The following is a 21,171-nucleotide window of genomic DNA, read 5'->3' as shown; positions in this document are numbered from 1 at the left end:
GTGGAGTTGTTTTCTGTGGCCTCAGAAGGTCGAACCAGAACCAATGAACTGACATTCAATCAGAAGCGTTTTTGGTTAAACATTAGGAGGAACTTCCTGACTTTTGCAGTGGTTCCTCAGTGGAAATGGCCTCCAAGGGAGGTGGTGGGCTCTCCTCCTTTGGAGGTTTTCAAACAGAGGCTAGATGGCCGTCTGACACCAATGCTGATCTATGACTCAGTAAGGGCTGCATCAGTGCTTAGTTCTCGTGGCCTTTTCTTACACAACCAGGGAACTGCCAATCACCACTTGGGGGTCAGGAAGGAGTTTTTCTTCAGGTCAGATTAGTCAGGGATCCTTGGAGGTTTTTTACCTTCTTCTGGGTGTAGAGCAGAGGGTCATTGGGGGACTGGGGGGAGGGAAGATAGTTGTGAATCTCCTGTGCTGGCAGAAAGTTGGACCAGATCAGGGGTCCCCAACCACCGAGCCATGGACCAGTACCGGTCCGTGGCCTGCTAGCAACTGGACCATGGAGCAAGGCAGAGGTGTTGCACCGCCCCTGCCCGCCTAGGACATGGGAGGGCGAAAGAGGCAGCGCGGCCTCCCTCCAAAAACCCCAGCACTGCCCCCTGCCCCAGTCCATATAAAAATTGTCTTCCACAAAACTGGTCCCTGGTGCTAAAAAGGTTGGGAGCCACTGGACTAGATAACCCTTGAGATCCCTTCCAGCTCTGAAGAAGAAGAAGACTGTAGATTTATACCCCGCCCTTCTCTCTGAATCAGAGTCTCAGAGCAGCTTACAATCTCCTATATCAGGGGTGGCCAACGGTAGTTCTCCAGATGTTTTTTGCCTACAACTCCCATCAGCCCAAGCCAGCATGGCCAATGGCTGGGGCTGATGGGAATTGTAGGCAAAAAACATCTGGAGAGCTACCGTTGGCCACCCCTGACCCATATCTTCTCCCCCCACAATAGACACCCTGTGAGGTGGGTGGGGCTGAGAGGGCTCTCCCAGAAGCTGCACTTTCAAGAACAACTCCGGTGAGAGCTATGGCTAACCCAAGGCCATTCCAGCAGGTGCAAGTGGAGGAGTGGGGAATCAAACCTGGTTCTCCCAGTTAGGAGTCCGCACACTTAACCAATACACCAAACTGGCTCTCTGGGTTTCTATATTTCTCTCAATATCCCCACATGTCGCCTGTTCACAACTTAATAGGGTGGTTTGTTTTTTTGGGTTTTTTTGTCAGACTGTTGATTTATGAAGCATGAGTTCTCATAGAAGTGTGCAAAATCATCAAAAACATTTTCTGTTTCCACAGCAAATCAATAATAAAGATGGAATTTATTTGGGTGATGGTTAGGACAATACTCCTGCATTCATTAATTTCATGACCATTATATATTTAGGTCCTTTTTTGTCACCTTTAGTCTTTATACTCATTAGTCAACAGTTTAATAATTTTGTCAGGTTGCTTTGTATATGGAATTAATAAATCTGAGCTTAATATCACATTTTTAATTTATAATAAGAAGCTTTTTGACTTAATAGGATCACTGAAAAATGCGAAGATATTGTGTATCAAGGCGAGGATGATTATATCTTGAAATCAGCACGCCAGATATGCACACACACGTCATACAGAAGAACATGGCTATTAGCCTTTGGGGGCTTTTCCGGAACTCTGTTGAAGCTGCAATTAATAACCAGGGCTTGAATAATAAGCATTAAAACATTTATAATTTTCATGCAATTTGCTTTGCTTAGCTGTTCTCCAAAATCTTTTTCCCCCCTCTCCCTTGACCATTTCTGACAAAAAATTTGATGCAAAAAAATTGGAAATAGTTGACAGTTTGCCCTCAGTTGTTGTTCACCAGTCCAGGGTCTCATGTGAAGTTACGGGGGGAGGGGGTTGGGGGGGCTTCTTTTTATGCTTAGCAGAGATTGCTCGTGACGAAGTCTGGGCAGCTATTTCCATCAAAACCAAGAGTGCTTTTTCCAAAAGTTAAGATATTTTGCACCGAATCTTCCAGAAGATGCACCTTAAGAGCTTGTTAAATGGAATATTCAAACACATCCTCCTGACACGGTAACTCGTGGAGGTCATTCATGCGATTAAAGCTATAAATACACTCAGGGCATTTGCAGTCTTCCGATCCCAAAAGGAAATAAAGATGTGAAAATAATATAAATTCTGCCACTGGGGGGCAGAATGTTTCCACGTACGAAGATTCTGAAACCTCGACATATTCTAGATGTTAAGAGATTGTTCTCCCTTATCCATTAATCTGGGCTGCAAAGTTTTAGTGCCGCGTTACATAATATTTTTTTCCCCATGTTGCTTTCACACTTAGTAAGTGCTGGATTTTTGTGGCACAACAGGATTGGGAGGAAAGGCCTGAAATTTCCAGTGACCCCCCCTCACCGCACATAGAAGAGCTAGATTTGAGTTCTTTTGCACCTATGCACATGTCTTCTCGTTCCCGGTCTTTCCCAGCTGCTACTTATTTCTGCAGACCACGTGATCCCATCTGATCAGGGATCACAGCTCTTCCTTTAATGGATCAGAAACAGTGTTGTAAACTGAACCTCCATTCAGATCTATGTTTCAACACTGACCAAATGCCTGAATACACTTCCCATCCCCCTCCAAATTTATATCCCGTTGAAAATGATGCAGTGTGGACTATTAGGGTTTGTAGAATCTTTCGGGATCAAGTGCCGTGTTCTACTGGAGAAAGTTTTCCTTCCAGACGTTTCGTTCTCAGCTGCGGAGAACATCCTCAGTGGCGTTGCAGCCGGAGCAGGCGCTCTGACCTTCTTGGCTGCTGTGCATTGAGTGGAGCCAGGGCTGCTGGAGAGCTGCTATTTCTAGGCTGGAGGGGGTGTGATGAAAGGGCAATTGGTTTGTGGATGTGCCCATTGTTTGGTGGGGCTTCCTGGAAGGGTAGTGATAAGGAAACTCCTGGAAATCGGCGAGGGATGGGGAAGCCCAGCCCATGTTGCAGCGAAGTGTCCACATCTCTTCCACTGTAACCCAGAAATGCTATCATCACCCAACAATGCCAGGGTGACACTCTGCTATTTGGGCAAAAACTCTCTGGTAAATTTGGCTCCTACCATAAAGTTTTTGTCCAAAGACCAGAGTGTCGCCGCTTCTGGGTCACATTGGAAGTGACAATAGACACATCGCTGCAACGTTGACTAGGCCTTGCTGTTTTTCCAGGAAAGCGCCCCCCCCCCCCAGCCAGTTGATTGGCAGCAGGGACCCCTTCCTCCACAAGGGAGGTGGGCCTGGCAACTCCAGTGTGAACAGACAGCATGTAGATGCTGGGGCTTGATCGACATTTGAAGCAAAATTAGATTGCAGGATTTTGAGATGGTTAAAATGGAAGGTAGGACCAGAACCAGTGGGTTGAAATCAAAAGAGTTTCCAGCTCAACATTAGGAAGAGCTTCCTGACCGTTAGAGCGGTTCCTCAGTGGAACAGGCTTCCTCCTTGGGAGGTGGTGGGCTCTCCTTCCTTGGAGGTTTTTCAACAGAGGCTTGATGGCCATCTGACAGCAATGAAGATCCTGTGAATTTAGGGGAAGGCGCTTGTGAGTTTAGAGTGGTTCCTCAGTGGAACAGGCTTCCTCCTCGGGAGGTGGTGGGCTCTCCTTCCTTGGAGGTTTTTAAGCAGAGGCTAGATGGCCATCTGACAGCAATGAAGATCCTGTGAATTTAGGGGGAGGTGTTTGTGAGTTTCCTGCATTGTGCAGGGGGTTGGACTAGATGACCCTGGAGGTCCCTTCCAACTCTATGATTCTAAATGGGCTGCACCATTTCATATTCTGGGGTGGGGGTGGGGAGGAGGAGGATTACATAATTAAAACTGACGGTTCAGGTGGCACTGCAGCAAGACTCTTGGACTAGGAGATGGTTAGACAGGCTGTACTATTTCATACTCTGGAGGGGGGGGCGGGATTAATCAGATTTTATTGCAGTTATAGTTTTATTATTGTCATTGTACTGTTACGCTGTTAGCACGGTTCTCTGGGAGGGGCAGGTTAAAAACATAATAAATTAATAAAATTCCATAATTTAAAACTTGAGAGCCAAGGGAAGTGCAGCGGTAAGAACGTTGGGCCTAACGCCACATCACTAAGTCCTTGTGTCCCCTGGATGTCCACCTCTGTCTGGGATTTCCAAGCAAGCATGGGTCCCATTTGGAGTACATTCTCACTCTCTAGGGAGAGAAGTTTTCTACCACAAACTTCCCAAGGGAGGCCCTGTTCTGTCCCGCTGGGGAAATTTAAGTGTACTGATAGCAACATAGCACAACTCAGTTCTCCTCTCCACCCCCTCCGCCATCATTTGGTCTAGTTTGAAACACAGAGGGCCTGAATATTCTGTTCACCAGTAAATCAAGATGGGTCTCCGTGTCTGTCTGTAACAGCAGAAAATACCAAGAGACTAATGAAATTTCTGGCAGAGGGCGAGCTTTCGGGAGTCACTGCTCGCTTCTTCAGATTCAGCTAGTCATTCTGGCTGAAGAAATTAGCAGTGACTCACAAAAGCTCATACCCTGCCACAAATTTTGTTACTCTTTAAGAGACTGCTCTTCACCAGTGACAGGAAGAAAGGAAGGATTCAAGCTGAGTCGTAGATTTTCTCCCTGCTCTGATAACGGAGTTGAATCACTGGTTCGCAGGGTGGAATTCTAGCAGGAGCTCCTTTGCATATTAGGCCACACACCCCTGATGTAGCCAATCCTCCGAGAGCTTACGAGGCTCTTTTTTGTAAGCTCTCAGAGGATTGGCTACATCAGGTGGGTGTGGCCTAATATGCAAAGGAGCTCCTGCTAGAATTTCACCCCTGCATTCATGCATTACCTCATTGTCGATTTTGTGCAGTCGTGCATGCTTAGATTTATTGGAATCTGCTTTGGGTTGATAAAAAACCCCCTATTTTCTGAGCAGAGAGCCTCTTAAAAATTTCATTGGCTGCAGTTGACTAAAGAATCGTGATACAGGCAGCTGCGCTTCCGCCCGCTGCTATGAAAACACGGGCTGAAATCATTCTTGTGTACAATTTGCTCTGATAACCTAAAATCCTTCTCACTGTCTGCTGTGCTAGGTTGAATGATGTAAGCAGGGATAGAGGTTGAGGTAATTGATTAATTGGGCATTGTTTGTTCTGCTTCTGTGTGGCTCGTGGGCTGTAATAAGGACTGACTGTTCACTTCCCAGGGACCAAATTCTCAGCTATAACCTTGGCAGGAGGCTGCCGGCAGACCACGTCAGCGGCTATCTCCAGTTCAAAGTCGACATCACCTCTTCTGTTCACGAAGGTGAGACTGGGCAGCGAATGTGTGTGTTCTGACTTTTGCGGAGAAGATGCTGCACGTTTGGCCGATGAGCTCTTCGGAGCTCCATCGCTTGTATGTTTATCTGTTTTGCTTTACGGTCCCCCTTGATATCAAAGAATAGATGGACGCAACGTCAGTAGGCCATAAGAGATGTATCAGTTTCTTCATGTCTTTTTTGGTGCTCATAGGTATGGCGTACTGCCACATCTGGGCAAGGGGCGAGGCTCTCCCAAGTTAAAGAGAGCATTGGTGAAAATCATAACACTGATGACCCATGGTCTGATTCAGTGCAAGGCAGTTTCTTGCATTCATAAGTCCCAGGTTGGATTTTGGGGCAGTGATGCTCTGTATTCTTGGTGCTTGAGGGGCAACTTTGGGAGGGCTTCTGGAGTTCTGGCCCCATTGGTGGACCTCCTGACGGCTCCTGGGGTTTTTGGCCACTGTGTGACAGAGTGTTGGACTGGATGAGCTATTGGCCTGATCCAACGTGGCTTCACTTATGTCTGGGGCAGTGACGCTCTGTATTCTTGGTGCTTGGGGGGCAACAGTGGGAGGGCTTCTAGAGTTCTGGCCCCGCTGGTGGACCTCCTGATAGCACCTGGGTTTTCACCACTGTGTGACACAGAGTGTTAGACTGGCTGGGTCGTTAGCCTGATCCAACATGGCTTCTCTTACATTCTTATGTCTGGGGTAGTGATGCTCTGCATTTGTGGTGCTTGGGGGGCAAGACTGGGAGGCCTTCTGGAGTTGTGGCCCCACTGGTGAACCTCCTGATGACACCTCAGTTTTGGGCACTGTGTGACTGGATGGGCCACTAGCCTAATCCAACATGGCTTCTCTTATGTTCTTATGAACTGCGGCTCAGAGGTAGAACATCTGCGTGGTACACAGAAGGTCCCTGGTTCAGTCCCCGGTGTCTCCAGATTAAATGACCAGGCAGTAGGTGAGGCGCTGGATAGCCCCTTCCTCTCAGATTCAATATAAGACAGTTTTGTGTGTTCGTGTGTTTCTTCCCTGCTGCATGCCCACTAACAGCTCGTTGTAGTGTGTCTGCTGTGCTGTTTTCCTCTCCTGGTGGCAGGAGAATTAAATTGTTTTGAAGTGTGAACTGATTTGTGTAAATTAAATTTCATGTTTATTTTTTAAATGTGATCTTCCCCAATCCCCTGGTGTATTTAATAATAATAATAATAATAATAATAATAATAAATTTTATTTATATCCCGCCCTCCCCGCCTAGGCAGGCTCAGGGCGGCTGACAAGAGTTCGATAAAATTATACAATATAAAATATACAATATAAGGTAATTTAAAACAACATTTAAGTTATACATTGATTTAAAACAACAATCTAAAACCAGTTCCAAATGTCTGGATCATTCCATAGTTTAAACGGCGGTGATCTTCCTGATGTTATCTGTACACTTGTATTATGGCAGGGGTCACTAGATAAATAGTTGGTAATTAAACAGCCATCCTATCAAGTTCTACAAACGCCTGCTTGAAAAGGATGGTCTTACAGGCCCTGCGGAATTGGTCCAAATTCCGCAGGGCCCGTACCTCCTCCGGAAGTTGATTCCAAAGGCACGGGGCTATAACAGAGAAGGCCCGTGCCCGTGTACTCTGTAATTTCGCCTCCTTTGGCCCAGGGATAGTCAGCGTGTTCTTCCCTGCCGACCTCAGTGCTCTTTGGGGCTCATATGGGGAGAGACGGTCCCTCAGGTAGGCAGGTCCTCGGCCATATAGGGCTTTAAAGGTAATAACCAGCACTTTGTATCGGACCCGGTATGTAACTGGCAGCCAGTGCAGTTCACGCAGCCCCGGCTGTATATGCTCCCATTTCGGGAGTCCCAATAACAGCCTGGCCGCTGCGTTCTGCACTAGCTGCAGCTTCCGGGTTCGACACAAAGGCAGCCCCATGTAGAGGGCATTGCAGTAGTCTAGTCTTGAGGTGACCGTCGCATGGATCACTGTTGCCAGGTCCCGGCGCTCCAGGAAAGGAGCCAGCTGCCTTGCCCGCTTCAGGTGGAAGAATGCCGACTTGGCAGTGGCCGCTACCTGGGCCTCCATTGATAGTGAAGGCTCCAGTAGGACTCCCAGGCTCTTGACCCGGCCCGCCGCCTTCAACGGCGCACCGTCAAAAACCGGGAGAGGTATTTCCCTTCCCAGAGCGCCGCGCCCCACGCAAAGGACCTCTGTCTTCGTCGGGTTCAGCTTCAACCCACTCAGCCTAAGCCAAGTTGCCACGGCCTGCAGTGCCCGGTCTAAGTTCACTGGAACGCAGTCAGGCCGGCCATCCATTAGCAGATAGAGCTGGGTGTCATCCGCATATTGATGACAGCCCAGTCCAAAACTCCGGGCAATCTGGGCAAGGGGGCGCATGTAGATGTTAAATAACATCGGGGAGAGAACTGCTCCCTGAGGCACCCCACAATCTAGTGTGCGCCTCCGGGAAAGCTCACCCCCGATTGCCACCGTTTGTCCCCGACCTTTGAGGAAGGAGGAGAGCCATTGTAAGGCCAGCCCCCTGACCCCTATGTCGGCGAGGCGGCGGGTCAGTAGCCGGTGGTCGACCGTGTCGAACGCTGCCGACAGGTCTAACAGCATCAGCACCGCCACGCCTCCTCGATCCAGTTGCCGGTGGAGGTCATCTGCCAAGGCGACCAGCACTGTCTCCGTCCCGTGGCCCGGGCGAAAGCCGGACTGGCAAGGGTCTAGGACGGAAGCGTCATCCAGAAAACCCTGTAGTTGCAGCGCCACTGCCCTCTCAATAATTTTACCTAAAAACGGTAAATTAGAAACCGGTCGGTAATTTGCCAATTCGGCCGGATCTGCTGTGCATTTTTTCAAGAGGGGGCGGACCAAAGCCTCTTTCAGAGGTGATGGGAAACGCCCCTCCGAGAGGGATCTATTTATTATGTCCCGTAAAGGACATCTAAGCTCCCTCTGGCAAGCTTTAATCAACCAGGAGGGGCAAGGGTCCAAATCGCAAGTTGTTGGGCGCGCAACAGAGAGAATTCCATCGACTTCCTCCAGGCTGAGCGGGTCAAACCGACCCAACTCCAAACCCGAAGACAGGCGCGGAGCCTCAAGTTCCCGTACTGCATCCAATGTGATAGGCAGGTCTTGGCGGAGCGACGTGATTTTATCTGCAAAATATTTCGCAAAAGCCTCACAGCCAATCTCTAATTCCCTAACATTTGGTTTGCCTTGAGGCAATGTAGTAAGATCTCCAATTATTCTAAATAATTGTGCCGGGCGCGAATCTGCAGATGCAATCTTGGCTGCAAAGTAATCTTTCTTTGCAGCCTTGACTGCCATCTCATAAGACTTCATAAACGTTCTATAAGATGTTCTCGTCGCTTCGTCCCGAGTATGCCGCCACTGCCTCTCTAGTCGTCTGAGCCCCTGTTTCAGCCGGCGTAGCTCCAGGGTATACCATGGGGCCAGCCTCCTGCGAGGGCGCAGAGGACATCGAGGTGCGATCTCGTCGATGGCCCTGGTCAGCCGGCCTTGCCAGGCCTCCACCAGGTCATCGAGGGAATCGCCAGGGGGCCAGGGATCCCCTAGTGCCATTTGGAACCGTTCCGGGTCCATCAGGCTCCGGGGGCGAGCCAAAATAGGCTCTCCGCCCATACAGGGTTGGGGTGGCATCTCCACACGGGCCTTGAGGGCTAGGTGATCCGACCATGGTACCGCTTCTACCGCGATATCGTTCACCGAAATCCCGGACGCAAAGATCAGGTCTAACATGTGCCCGGCCTGGTGCGTGGGTGTCGTAACAAATTGAGAGAGTCCCAGTGTCGCCATGGAAGACACTAGGTCCATCGCCTGAGTGGAGGCCGAGTCGTCGGCATGGACGTTGAAATCACCCAGGACCATAAGCCCTGGGTACTCCAACGCCCAGCCCGCCACAGCCTCCATCAGGGATGGTAAGGCGCTGGCCGGTGCGTTAGGCGGACGGTACACCAGCCAGATCGCCAACCCCTCTCCGACATCCCACGCTAAACCGGCACATTCAATACCCTCAATCTTTGGGCCCGGGAGAGCCCGGAAGGAGTAACCCTCCCGTATGAATAATGCCACCCCTCCCCCCCGCCCGCTATTCCGTGATTGGTGGAAGACCGAGTAACCTGGGGGGGTCATCTGGGAAAGAGCCACTGTCTCCCCATCTCGCACCCAGGTCTCGGGTGCTTTGAATCATTTCTCTTTTCCTGCCACCTTCAACTTTCCCCAACACTACTGTCTTTCTCGTGAGACTTGTCTTCTCATGTTGTGACCAAAGTACGATAGCCTCAGTTTAATAGGGTGCCAAGTCTAACTCAGGTAATACCTGGGGACTTTGGGGGTGGGGCTGGGAGACTTTGGGGTGGAGCCAGCAGACTTTCCCTAAAATTAAATAAATAAAAACTCAGCAGTGCAGTTCCCCTGAATGCAGGCTTCATTTCCTCACCCAAAGCAGCTGCAAATCATCTCTCTCTCAGACACACACACACAAGCAAAAATAAAACAGTTTGCAATCCCACACTCGTGTGGTCTCACTGGGGCAATTTACTCATGAGTTGCTGAACTTCCACTAACACAGGGAAACCCAAGGTTCAAGTTTACCCTTCCTATGCAAATGACCTCTGAAAAGCTTATACAACAAAGGGAGGGTCTGGGCTGCTTTCACAGCTCCTGGGAGCAGCCATGTTGTTCTGCCTGCTCACCCCGCCCCCATTCAGCCTTAAAGACACAGACACACCATCCCAACAGGAAGCCTTTGCAAGCTTTCTCCTAGCGTTCTGAAGGGGAAAGGCACATGGTAGCTGTGGGGGCGGAGCTTCGCCCGCTGGCTAGCTGACTGGGAGCGGGAAGGAGCCTGGTAAAATGGGACAACCCCCGTTGGGACTTGGGGATTGGCAAGCCTACAGTTTAGTCATTTTAATTTCTAGAGAGACCTCAAATTTGATTTGCTCTAGAACCCACCTTACAATTCACAATATTCTTTTCTCTTTTCATATACTTCTCGTACTTTGGTTTTGCATCCCCTTCCACCCATACCAAGTGTTTTCCCCACCACCTGCGAACAGGTATTGTTACATGTAGTGATATATTTTCCCGTCCCCCCTTTTTTGTTTCAGATGCTTCACCGGAAACAGTGGGAACCTTGCTAGGGGTCAACTCTGTCAATGGAGACTTGGGGAGCCCTTCTGACGAGGAGGACACCCCTGCTGGGCATCACGACTTGCCTCCAGTTTGCTTGAACGGCCCCCTGTTTGAGGAATCCTCCAGAGAGGGAACCCCACGGCATTCCCTGAGGACTAGTGCCACTCTGGAAACAGATCAAGAGGATTTGACCTCTACAGCTTCCAGGTCATCGCCCCCTAGAGGCCGCCAGGACTCGCTGAACGACTACCTGGATTCTATCGATCAAAGTAATCATTGTAGGGCTGGGACTTCCGCTTGCAATGAGCGTGTCATTGGGGCCTCCCCGAAATTAAGGAGTAGCTTCCCTACCGATACCAGACTTAATGCCATGCTTCACATAGACTCTGATGAAGAGGAGCACGAATTCCACCAAGGTTTGGGATTCCAGTCGTCACTGGATGATGACGGGGGCTTAGTCATGCTGGACAATGCTAACAGAAATGCTGAAGGAGATTGTCTGAATTGTTCGTCGAGCCAGGTTGAACAAATCCAAGGCCCTGAGGAAGATGGGGGAGCACCGGATGTAGAAACCTCCTTACCTCCTTCTGATAGCCAGCAAGAGCCCCTTCCGGGGCCTCTAGAGTCAGAGGTAGCAATAGAAGAAACGGAATCTCTTCCGGGTCCTCCAGAAGATGGACCAGCAGATCTGGTTGGAGTTGAAGTTTGTGCACCTCAGGAGGTGGAGCAGCCTGCGACTGGCTCGGACACGGGAGCTTCTGAGTCTTCTCCTGGAAGCAGAAGAAGCGTCCGGGAAGCTGAATCTACTGACCAGGGGTCAGAACCGTCTCAGGTTTCATCGGAAACGGAGCCGAGTGACCCTGCTCGCACAGAAAGCGTTAGCGAATCGAGCACTCGGCCGGAAGGAGAGAGTGATGCAGAAGGGGCAGACGGTTCGTGCAACGAAGCCGCCGCTCCCCGACTCTCCTCGGTGGATACTCAGTGCTCTTCCTTCGAAAGTGCCCGGTTTTCAGAGACCCCGGCCTTTTCCTCCCAGGAGGAGGAAGAAGGAGCTTGTGCGGTGGACACTGCCAGCAGTGAACCTGCCGCAGAAGTACAGGATGTAGTGTGCACCCAGGCCTCACTGCCCTCGGTACATATCCCGAGCACTCAAGAGGAAGGGCCGTCAACTGAAATGGGGGGACTGCAAGATATTGACGAGGCTGAAGAAATCTGGCAGAGGAGGAGGAGTCTGCAGGCTGCAGCCGCACGTAGCCAATCACAGGAGGAGGAGGCTGGAGGGGCACAGGCAGCTTGTGAGGGGGCAGCAGCTTCAGATGCTGATGGTGCTAGCGGAGGTAATGGCTGTACAAGGGGGGCTGTATGTCTTGGCATTCATGGTGAAATGAATTGAGATGAATGTGTTTGCATCTCTTTTAAGTCATTTACAAACAGGTTATTTGTCGTGGGCTTTATGTTATTGGGAAGCAGTGCTCTCTCACCCACCTGTTCCCCCACCTCAGTGCATATCTCCTACACCAGTTTGGTGTGGTGGTTAAGTGTGCAGACTCTTATCTGGGAGAACCGGGTTTGATTCCCCACTCCTCCACTTGCAACTGCTGGAATGGCCTTGGGACAGCCATACCTCTCGTAGAAGTTGTCCTTGAAAGAGCTAGTCTGGTGTAGTGGTTAAGTGCATGGACTCTTATCTGGGAGAACCAGGTTTGATTCCCCACTCCTCCACTTGCACCTGCTGGAATGGCCTTGCGTCAGCCATAGCTATCTCAGGTCATTAGCAATGATAAACACAACTGGAACTGATGTACTCAATGGATAATAAAAGGAAATCACCGGAAACAATGTAACTTTCACAAAACAGTGTACAAATATATTCGGTGCAAACTGAATTGAACAACAAGAACAGAACACTGCGTATACAGTATGAACAGTGTCCCCACAAAGTCTTTCCACAGCCTGAAAGTCAGCTTCTTCTGATAGACACACCCCTGTCTTTCAAAAGAAGCTGACTTTCAGGCTGTGGAAAGACTTTGTGAGGACATTGTTCATACTGTATACGCAGTGTTCTGTTCTTGTTGTTCAATTCAGTTTGCACCGAATATATTTGTAACTGTTTTGTGAAAGTTGCATTGTTTCCGGTGATTTCCTTTTATTATCCATAGCTATCGCAGGAGCAGTCCTTGAAAGGGCAGCGGCTGTGAGAGCCCTCTCAGCCCCACCCACCTCACAGGGTGTCTGTTGTGGGGGGAGAAGATATAGGAGAATGTAAACCACTCTGAGTCTTTGATTCAGAGAGAAGGGTGGGGTATAAATCTTTAGTCTTTTTTTTCTTCTTCTTCTTTCAACATCGAGATATGCCTTTCCTCTTATATCCTGACAATGAAAAGGGCTAGAAACTTTTTTAAAAAATGAAAGTTGAGAATTCAGAGAACCTGAACAGATTGTTATAATGTTATATCAGATACTGCTGTTTAATTGCTAATTTTAAGAAGTCTTGAAAAAATCACTAGTTCTCAATAGAAGGGGGAATGACCACTACCAGAGACCGGGGTGGGAGAATCAGGTACGTGGAAGCCCCATTTCTGCTCTTCTGTATCAGCAGAAGCAGAGGGGAAACTGCATAAACCTTTTCCCTGGGTGGAAGCCACCTCCTACTGTAATGGACTGAGATGTCCCTTGAAGAACCAGTCGCTAGCCCTGAGGGCACAGAGCTTGCTTTGGATGCAAAATATTGCACCTGGTGTCATCAGCAAAGCCTTCTGAGGACACACTTAAACCGCAGTGTGCACAAATGCTGTGAACCAACTCCACACAGTTGCATGCCACCCCCACAACCCAGCAAGGTTTTCTGTTTTCCACAAAGAGCCTGGAGCCTGAGTGTAGAACAGTGTGAATGAAATGCCGCCTAACTTCACAGGTGTCGCCTCACACCTGGCCTGAAAAGCAAACATGATTGCTTAAACAGCAGAGGCCAACGACCTGGGAGATAAGCTTAACTAGTTATCTCTTGCTTGGATTGAGCAGAACAAGGAATGCATATATTGGTGAGAGCCAATTATATATATAAAGGTAAAGATACTCCCCTGTTCAAGCACCAGTCATTTCCGACTCTGGGGTGACGTTGCTTTCACGTTTTCACGGCAGACTTTTTACGGCGTGGTTTGCCATTGCCTTCCCCAGTCATCTACGCTTTCCCCCCAGCAAGCTGGGTACTCATTTGACCGACCTCGGAAGGATGGAAGGCTGAGTCAATCTCAAGCCAGATACCTGAAAACCCAGCTTCCACCAGGTCATAAGCTCTGCTCAGGTCATGAGCAGAGCTTAGGACTGCAGCTTTAACACTCTGCGCCACGGGGCTCTTTGAGAAAGAATAAGCAACCAGAAAACAACAGATATCTCCCTTGTGCAATGAAAGGAAAGGAAAGGTCCCCTGTACAAGCACCAGTCGTTTCTGACTCTGGGGTGACGTTGCTTTCACAACATTTTCACAGAAGACTTTTTACGGGGTTATTTGCCATTGCCTTCCCCAGTCATCTACACTTTCCCCCCAGCAAGCTGGGGGCTCATTTGACCGGCCTCAGAAGGATGGAAGGCTAAGTCAACCTGGAGCCGGCTACCTGAAAAACCAGCTTCTGCTGGGGATCGAACTCAGGTCATGAACAGAGCTTAGGACTGCAGCTTTAACAGTACTGCAGCTTTAACACTCTGTGCCACGGGGCTCTTCTCGAGCAGAACAAGGAATGCATATATTAATGAGAGTCAATTATATATATATTTTCCCACTTTCCCACCTTATGAAGCATGAGGCAACTGGCAATATAAATAAAATAACCATTTAAAAAGCCCAGAGTTTAAATCGTTAGCACAATCATTACTCATATGTTGCTAAGTATAGAAGAGCAATTTGTTTTTGATGTACTGACAATAGGCCTCAGATTCAGCAGGCACTCACAGGAGCACAGCTCCTGAACCTTTCTGAGGGTTCCCCCTCCTCTTCCCCACCTACCTTGTCCACTGAATATCAGGCGCAGCTGCATAACAATCACTGGATAAGCTCCACCGCCTATTTTTCTACAAAACGACCCTTGACTGACAATACCATGTGAGCGTATTGTGTAATTTTGAAAGGGCTGCCGCAGGACTGTTCTGTGGTATTCGAGACAAACTAGGGAAAAAAGAAAATTTAATTGCTTGGAAAAAAAGTTTAAATTGCTTTATCAAATGTTGAAGTTTTAGTTTGAACCAGGGCTTTTTTTGTAGCAAGAACTCCTTTGCATATTAGGCCACACACCCCTGATGTAGCCAATTAGGCCACACACCCCTGTTGTAGAAATTGTTTTAAATTATTTTTATGTTTTTATTGTTGTTTTATTGTATCGGTCGCACTAATGCGCTTGTGTCGCCCCTTGGTTTGTGAGCCGCCCTGAGCCTGCCTTTGGTGGGGAGGGCGGGATATAAATTAAATAAATAAATAAATCCTCCTAGAGCTTCCAGTAGGCCCTGTAAGAAGAGCCCTGCAGTCTCCAGGAGAATTGGCTACAGCAGGGGTGTGTGGCCTAATATGCAAAGGAGTTCCTGCTACACAAAAAGCCCTGGTTTGAGCTAGGGGACTCCCTTTGGCAGAGTGATTGTGAGGCAATGCAATGATTTCTACATCATATTTTTGTGACAAACTTATGCTCTTTTTGTTCTTTCTTTTTTTTAAATAATTCTTTTGTTTCTCTAGGCTCTCAAAGCAATGGCCATCAACCTCTGAGATCGCTTCCCTCCGTTCGCCAGGATGTCAGTCGCTATCAGAGAGTGGATGAGGCCTTGCCCCCAAGTGAGAGACATTTTTGTATGAATTCCCAAGTGTCAGAGTACACATCTCTAAAAGCAGCATTGGCGTGGCACAGGTTTCCCATACAGCTTATATCCCTTAGAACAGTGGCCCCCAACCTTTTTGGCACCAGGGTTTTGTGGAAGACAGTTTTTCCATGGACTGGTGGGGGTGCTGAGGTATTTGCTGCCCCAGGCTGCCCACACATCCACACCCCATCCCTGTCACATTCTCAGGGTGCAGGCAGGCGGGAGTCCAAACCCAGTCCAAGGTCAAAGTCCAGGAAGTCAAGCAGAGGCCAAGTCATTAAAGCAAAATCACAAACCAGAATCAGAAATCAGTGTCCAAAAGCCAAAGGGTCAGGGTGCCAAGGAATTCAAGCAGGTCAGGATCTGGAATCAGGAAGGGGCATGGATGCAAGCCAGAGAATAGACTTGTTGCTTCCACGAGGTTAGCAGGTTCTGGGTGGGAGTTATATGGGAGCCTCAATCAGCCTGCTCCCTGGGTGGCAGCGACTCTGCTAGAACTCAGGGCTTCATGTCTTCATTCTGAAAGTTCTTTCTGGACCCTGCTTCGAACTCTTGAGATGGGAAGGGGAGAGCTTGGAGGAGATTGATTGTTAACAACCGGCACTGGTGCCTGGAATGTGGGAAGAGTGATTGAGGGGCCAGCTGCTGGTTGTTCGGCTGAGGAGCTGGTTGGCAACTCTTCCAGGTCTGTTAACCCTTCCAGCTCCCCCTCGTCAGGGCTCATGACAATCTCTGTCCCCCATGGGGGTCTTTAAATGAGGAGTAGGTGAAGGTCTAACAGGCCATGAACCAGTCCCGGTCCGCAGCCTGGGGATTGGGGACCCCTGCCTTAGAAAACCGGAAACCAGCGTGGGCTCACTATACAATCCACATGCTCTTTCCGTGAGCTCCAATAGCGAGTAGCGTGTTTACACCCTCCCCAGTGGAGAACGAATTTGTTCTTCCATAGTTGAAAGTGGAGCTCCTCCACTCCTCATGAAATCTCCAAACGTTGCACTACAACACGTCTGTTTGTCTGCTGCAAAAAAACAAAATTAAGGTTCCTGTGAGCAGGTAGCCCCATTTCTCTGTGACCTTCTAGGTCCAACCAGTGAGAGATTTAGAATTGATCAATGGAAGAGTCTAGAACTGAAGTTCTAGATTGAAGGAAGTGCTTCTTCACCCAAAGAGTAATTAAGACATGGGATTCACTGCCACAGGAAGTGGTGGCAGCAGCAACAAACAAAGACAGTTTCAAGAGATGAATGTATGGAGCAGAGGTCCATGAGTGGGCCCAAGGCATAGATGGAACACCCTGTGGATTCTTGGTGCTTGGGGGGCAAGTGTGGGAGGGCTTCTGGAGTTCTGTCACCACTGGTGGACCTCCTGATGGTCCCAGGGTTTTGGCCACTGCGTGACAAAGACTGGATGGGCCATTGGCCTGATCCAACATGACTCCTCTTATGTTCTTATTTCTGGGGCCATGATGCTCTGTATTCTTGGCACTGGAAAGGGCTTCTGGAGTTCTGGCCCCACTGATGGACCTCCTAACGGCCCCTGGGTTTTGGCCACTGTGTGACGAGTGTTGGCCTGATCCAACATGGCTTCTCTTATGTGACACAGAGTGTTGGACTGGATGGGCCATTGGCCTGATGCAACATGGCTTCTCTTATGTTCTTATGACACAAGTGTTGGACTGGATGGGCCATTGACCTGATCCAACATGGCTTCTCTGATGTTCTTATGGCACAGAGTGTTGGACTGGATGGGCCATTGGCCTGATCCAACATGGCTTCTCTTATGTTCTTATGACACAGAGTGTTGGACTGGATGGGCCATTGGCCTGATCCTACATGGCTTCTCTTACGTTCTTATGACACAGAGCGTTGGACTGGATGGGCCACTGGCCTGATCCAACATGGCTTCTCTTATGTTCTTATGACACAGAGTGTTGGACTGGATGGGCCACTGGTCTTATCCAACATGGCTTCTCTGATATTCTTACGTGACACAGAGTGTTGGACTGGATGGGCCACTGGCCAGATCCAACATGGCTTCTCTGATGTTCTTATGTGACACAGAGTGTTGGACTGGATGGGCCATTGGCTTGATCCAACATGGCTTCTCTGATGTTCTTATGTGACACAGAGTGTTGGACTGGATGGGCCATTGGCCTGATCCAACATGGCTTCTTTTATGCCCTTAAATGTAGGCAATGTGGGTCTTTGTCATGAGACATTTGGAAAACAGTATCCTAAAGGATCATGATCCTTACTGTTTGCAATGTGTCTTGCTCGTTTGTTAAGATTGGGAAGCACGCATTGACAGTCACGGAAGAATATTCTACGTGGACCACGTAAACAGAACCACTACGTGGCAGCGGCCCACGGCACCCCCGGCTCCTCAGATCCTTCAGCGTTCCAACTCTATACAGCAAATGGAGCAGCTGAACCGCCGGTGAGAATTACTCTAAGCGTTACCATGTCTGTAGTGCATAAGAACTGTCATACAATATCCCATCTCTGACTATAACCCTGAATCTTTAATGCAAGTTCTCATGCTGAGCAAACGTAGAAATATTTGCTCCCATGAGACTCTTTTCCATGAGAGCCAGTCTGGTGTAGTGGTTAAGTGCCCGTACTCTTATCTGGGAGAACCGGGTTTGATTCCCCACTCCTCCACTTGCACCTGCTGGAATGGCCTTGGGTCAGCCACAGCTCTAGCAGAGGTTGTCCTTGAAGGGGCAGCTGCTGTGAGAGCTCTCTCAGCCCCACCCACCTCACAGGGTGTCTGTTGTCGGGGAGGAAGGGAAAGGAGATTGTAGACCACTCTGAGACTCTGTCCTTGAAAGGGCAGCTGCTGTGAGAGCCCTCTCAGCCCCACCCACCTCACAGGGTGTCTGTTGTGGGGGGAGAAGATAAAGGAGATTGTAAGCCGCTCTGAGTCTCTGATTCAGAGAGAAGGACCGGGTATAAATCTGCAGCCTTCTTCTTCTTCATAACATCTTGTTCAGATGCATAGATGGACTTAGCCCAGAAATGTGGTATTTATAGAACCTTAGTCCGCTTGCGGAAGGGCAGGATAGAAATTTAAAGTAATAAATAAATAAATAAATAAATTATTTTATGAAAACTAGACAAAAGCAGGGCTTTTTTTGTAGCAGGAACTCCTTTGCCTATTAGGCCACTCAACCCTGATGTAGCCAATCCTCCAAGGGCTTGCAGGGCTCTTCGTACAGGGCCTACTTCAAGCTCCAGAAAGATTGGCTACATCAGGGGCGAGTGGCCTAATTTGCAAAGGAGTTCCTACTACCAAAAAAAAACCTGGACAAAAGTCATCAATTCCTCTGGCCCTGTCTTGTGGCCAAAATGTATAAAATATGTCAATATAAATTTTGGGATGAAGAGGCTCCCATAAGTCATTAAAAAGAGAGGAAGCCTTGAAAGTTGCTTGTTCCTTGGAATTCAGCTTTTCAGAGGTAAGCTGGAAGGAAAACATTGAGGTTGAAATAGAAAAATGATTGACTTCTGATTTAACTTCCTTGTATGCCCACCTGTCAATCTCCGGGAAATCCCCTGATGCGTTTGTTGCACACAGTGCATAACGTCAGTCTTGGAACTTCAGGTATCAGAGTATTCGCCGCACTATGACTAATGAGAGGCCGGAGGAGCACCCGCACGCCATGGACGGAGCTGGAGCTGGAGAGGACCCCGACTTCCATCACCCCAATGCAGGTAAGACGGCCTTCAGCACCCTCTCTCTGCATGCCCTTTCAGAGCCATAAATTGCAACCTTGGTGGTGGAAAGTACCGTCCAGTCAATGCTGACTTGAGGTGACCCCCATCGGCAGGGGTGGAATTCTAGCAGGAGCTCCTTTGCATATTAGGCCACACCCCCTGATGTAGCCAGTCCTCCAAGAGCTTACAAAAAAGAGCCCTGTAAGCTCTTGGAGGATTGGCTACATCCTGCTAGAATTCCACCTCTCCCTGTTGGATTTTTGAGGCAAGAGACGTTCAGAGGTGGTTTGCCATTGCCTGCCTCTGCATAGCGGCCGTGGACTTCCCTGGTGGTTTCCCATCCAAGTATTAACCAGGCTCAGCTTCTGAGATAGGGCTGAATTGAGTCATCCAAGTCAGGGCAAACAGCAGCCTTACCCCCCCTGCTTTGTTGATTTCAAAGATGTACATATTGTGTGGCTCTTGAATCCCTCACCACCCCATTGGCCAACTTGGAGAAGGCATTTGTCTCTTTAAATCCCTTCTCCATCCCTTCTCCAAGCCAAGTCAGCCAACATGGAGAACTTAGAGAATGCATTTAAAGTTAAAGCTGCTTTCTTTCGACCTCTCTTTCCCTCCTGTCTTTCTTTCCCTCCTGTCTCTTTCTTTCTTTCTTTCTTTCTTTCTTTCTTTCTTTCTTTCTTTCTTTCTTTCTTTCTTTCTTTCTTTCTTTCTTTCTTTCTTTCTTTCTTTCTTTCTTTCTTTCTTTCTTTCTCCGCTCCCTTCCCTTCCCTTCCTACTTACCTTTCACCTTTCAACATTGGAAATATTGTGAAATTTGATTAGGGAGGTTTTTTGATTCTGAAGCATGGATTTATTTCCTCTTTGGAAGAGGCTGTCATTCACAAATCTACACATCAGCTGTTAAGGAAGTCTTTTTATGAGGGAGGCTGAAGAAATTGAGAGCTGTCCAGTATAAGGACTATTTATCTATGAATATATTCTATTAGTTTTGCATATAATTGGTAGCCTGTTTATGGATAGTCGTCATTGCAGATATTGTTGATAATGACTTTTTATAATGACACTGTGCTGTGTAATGTGCATGTATGTTTATTATAACTAAATGCATGCATAAGCTTTGATGGCTATTCAAGTGTATTAATTATTGGTGTTTGCGAGAGCCAGTGGCTGTTTTCATATACTAAAAAATCCCTGTCTGGGCACCATTAAAGCAGGCTAGGGCATAACAACAGCACAGAATACAGAGAGAGCAGCCGAAAATGAGATAGTTAAAATGATCCTTGGGCCAGAAGCAAGGATCATTGTAAAGAAACATTGTATAAAACATTGTAAAGAAAGATAAACTCCTGTACTTGAAAACTGAGGTAAAAAGGAATGTTTTCACCTGGTGTCTAAAAGAAAACAAGTACCTATTGTACCATAGAGTTTCCCCTCCCAAATGGCTAGACTGTCTGGGAAAACCATAGTGTTTTCCCCGAAACACTTAGAGCAGCCGCATGGGGACGTCACCGGCGTGATGACCTCACTTCCTGATGATGTCATTGCGCCAGCAATGTAGGGAGAGGTCCCCCCACCGGCCCAATGTGGGGGCTTGGCAGCTCTACCATTGTGGCTCAGGATCTGAGAACTGTAAGCCATTTCTCTAGGGCTCCAGTTTAGTCTGGCAGCATCAGCTTTCTGGGGTGGTTTTGTCTCTTTTGCCTTCTTCCATGTGTATTCCTTCCCTATTTTTTTTATTCCGCTCTTTCATGTAACTGCATACACCTTTCCTTTGTATTCTGCTTTCCCCAAATAAAGTTGGACCTTGTTGTGTTAACAGAGCCTGTGTCCTCTCCAAATGGCTGAGGTGTTAAACGACAAGGTTTTGTGCTGGCCAGCTCCTCAGCGAGCAAGCCTGTGAAGCCATACCTGGCAACACCGGTGGGAGCTTGAAGGTTGGGGACATGGGGGATAAAACCATAGAGTTTCCAGTGAGTCCTAGAGCTACCTGTTTTCATTTCCAGACGTCCTCTGGAAGTAATACCACGTCACACTCAATGGCCACATTTCTTTCTCCCATGGTTGCTTGGAGCTGCTAGATCAGTCCCGTCAGATCTTGGAAGCTAAGCCGGGTAGGCCCTGGCTAATATTTGG

General features: G+C 48.5%; 1 protein-coding gene across 1 annotated transcript in view; it reads left to right on the top strand.

Annotated features, from left to right (window-relative positions):
- The window catches only part of HECW2 (HECT, C2 and WW domain containing E3 ubiquitin protein ligase 2), a 300,474-nt gene that overhangs the window by 184,197 nt on the left and 95,106 nt on the right, over positions 1-21,171 (top strand). The window contains exons 8-12 of the mRNA XM_060256888.1: positions 5,209-5,309; positions 10,450-11,811; positions 15,198-15,293; positions 17,605-17,755; positions 18,923-19,032. Of these exons, the coding sequence (XP_060112871.1) occupies positions 5,209-5,309; positions 10,450-11,811; positions 15,198-15,293; positions 17,605-17,755; positions 18,923-19,032 (1,820 nt within the window). The remainder of the gene's footprint in view (positions 1-5,208; positions 5,310-10,449; positions 11,812-15,197; positions 15,294-17,604; positions 17,756-18,922; positions 19,033-21,171) is intronic.

Source organism: Heteronotia binoei, chromosome 16 (genome assembly GCF_032191835.1).
Source record: "Heteronotia binoei isolate CCM8104 ecotype False Entrance Well chromosome 16, APGP_CSIRO_Hbin_v1, whole genome shotgun sequence".
Classification (NCBI taxonomy): domain Eukaryota; kingdom Metazoa; phylum Chordata; class Lepidosauria; order Squamata; family Gekkonidae; genus Heteronotia; species Heteronotia binoei.
Note: the sequence above shows the minus strand (reverse complement) of the source record. Positions and strands in the feature narration are given on the sequence as shown.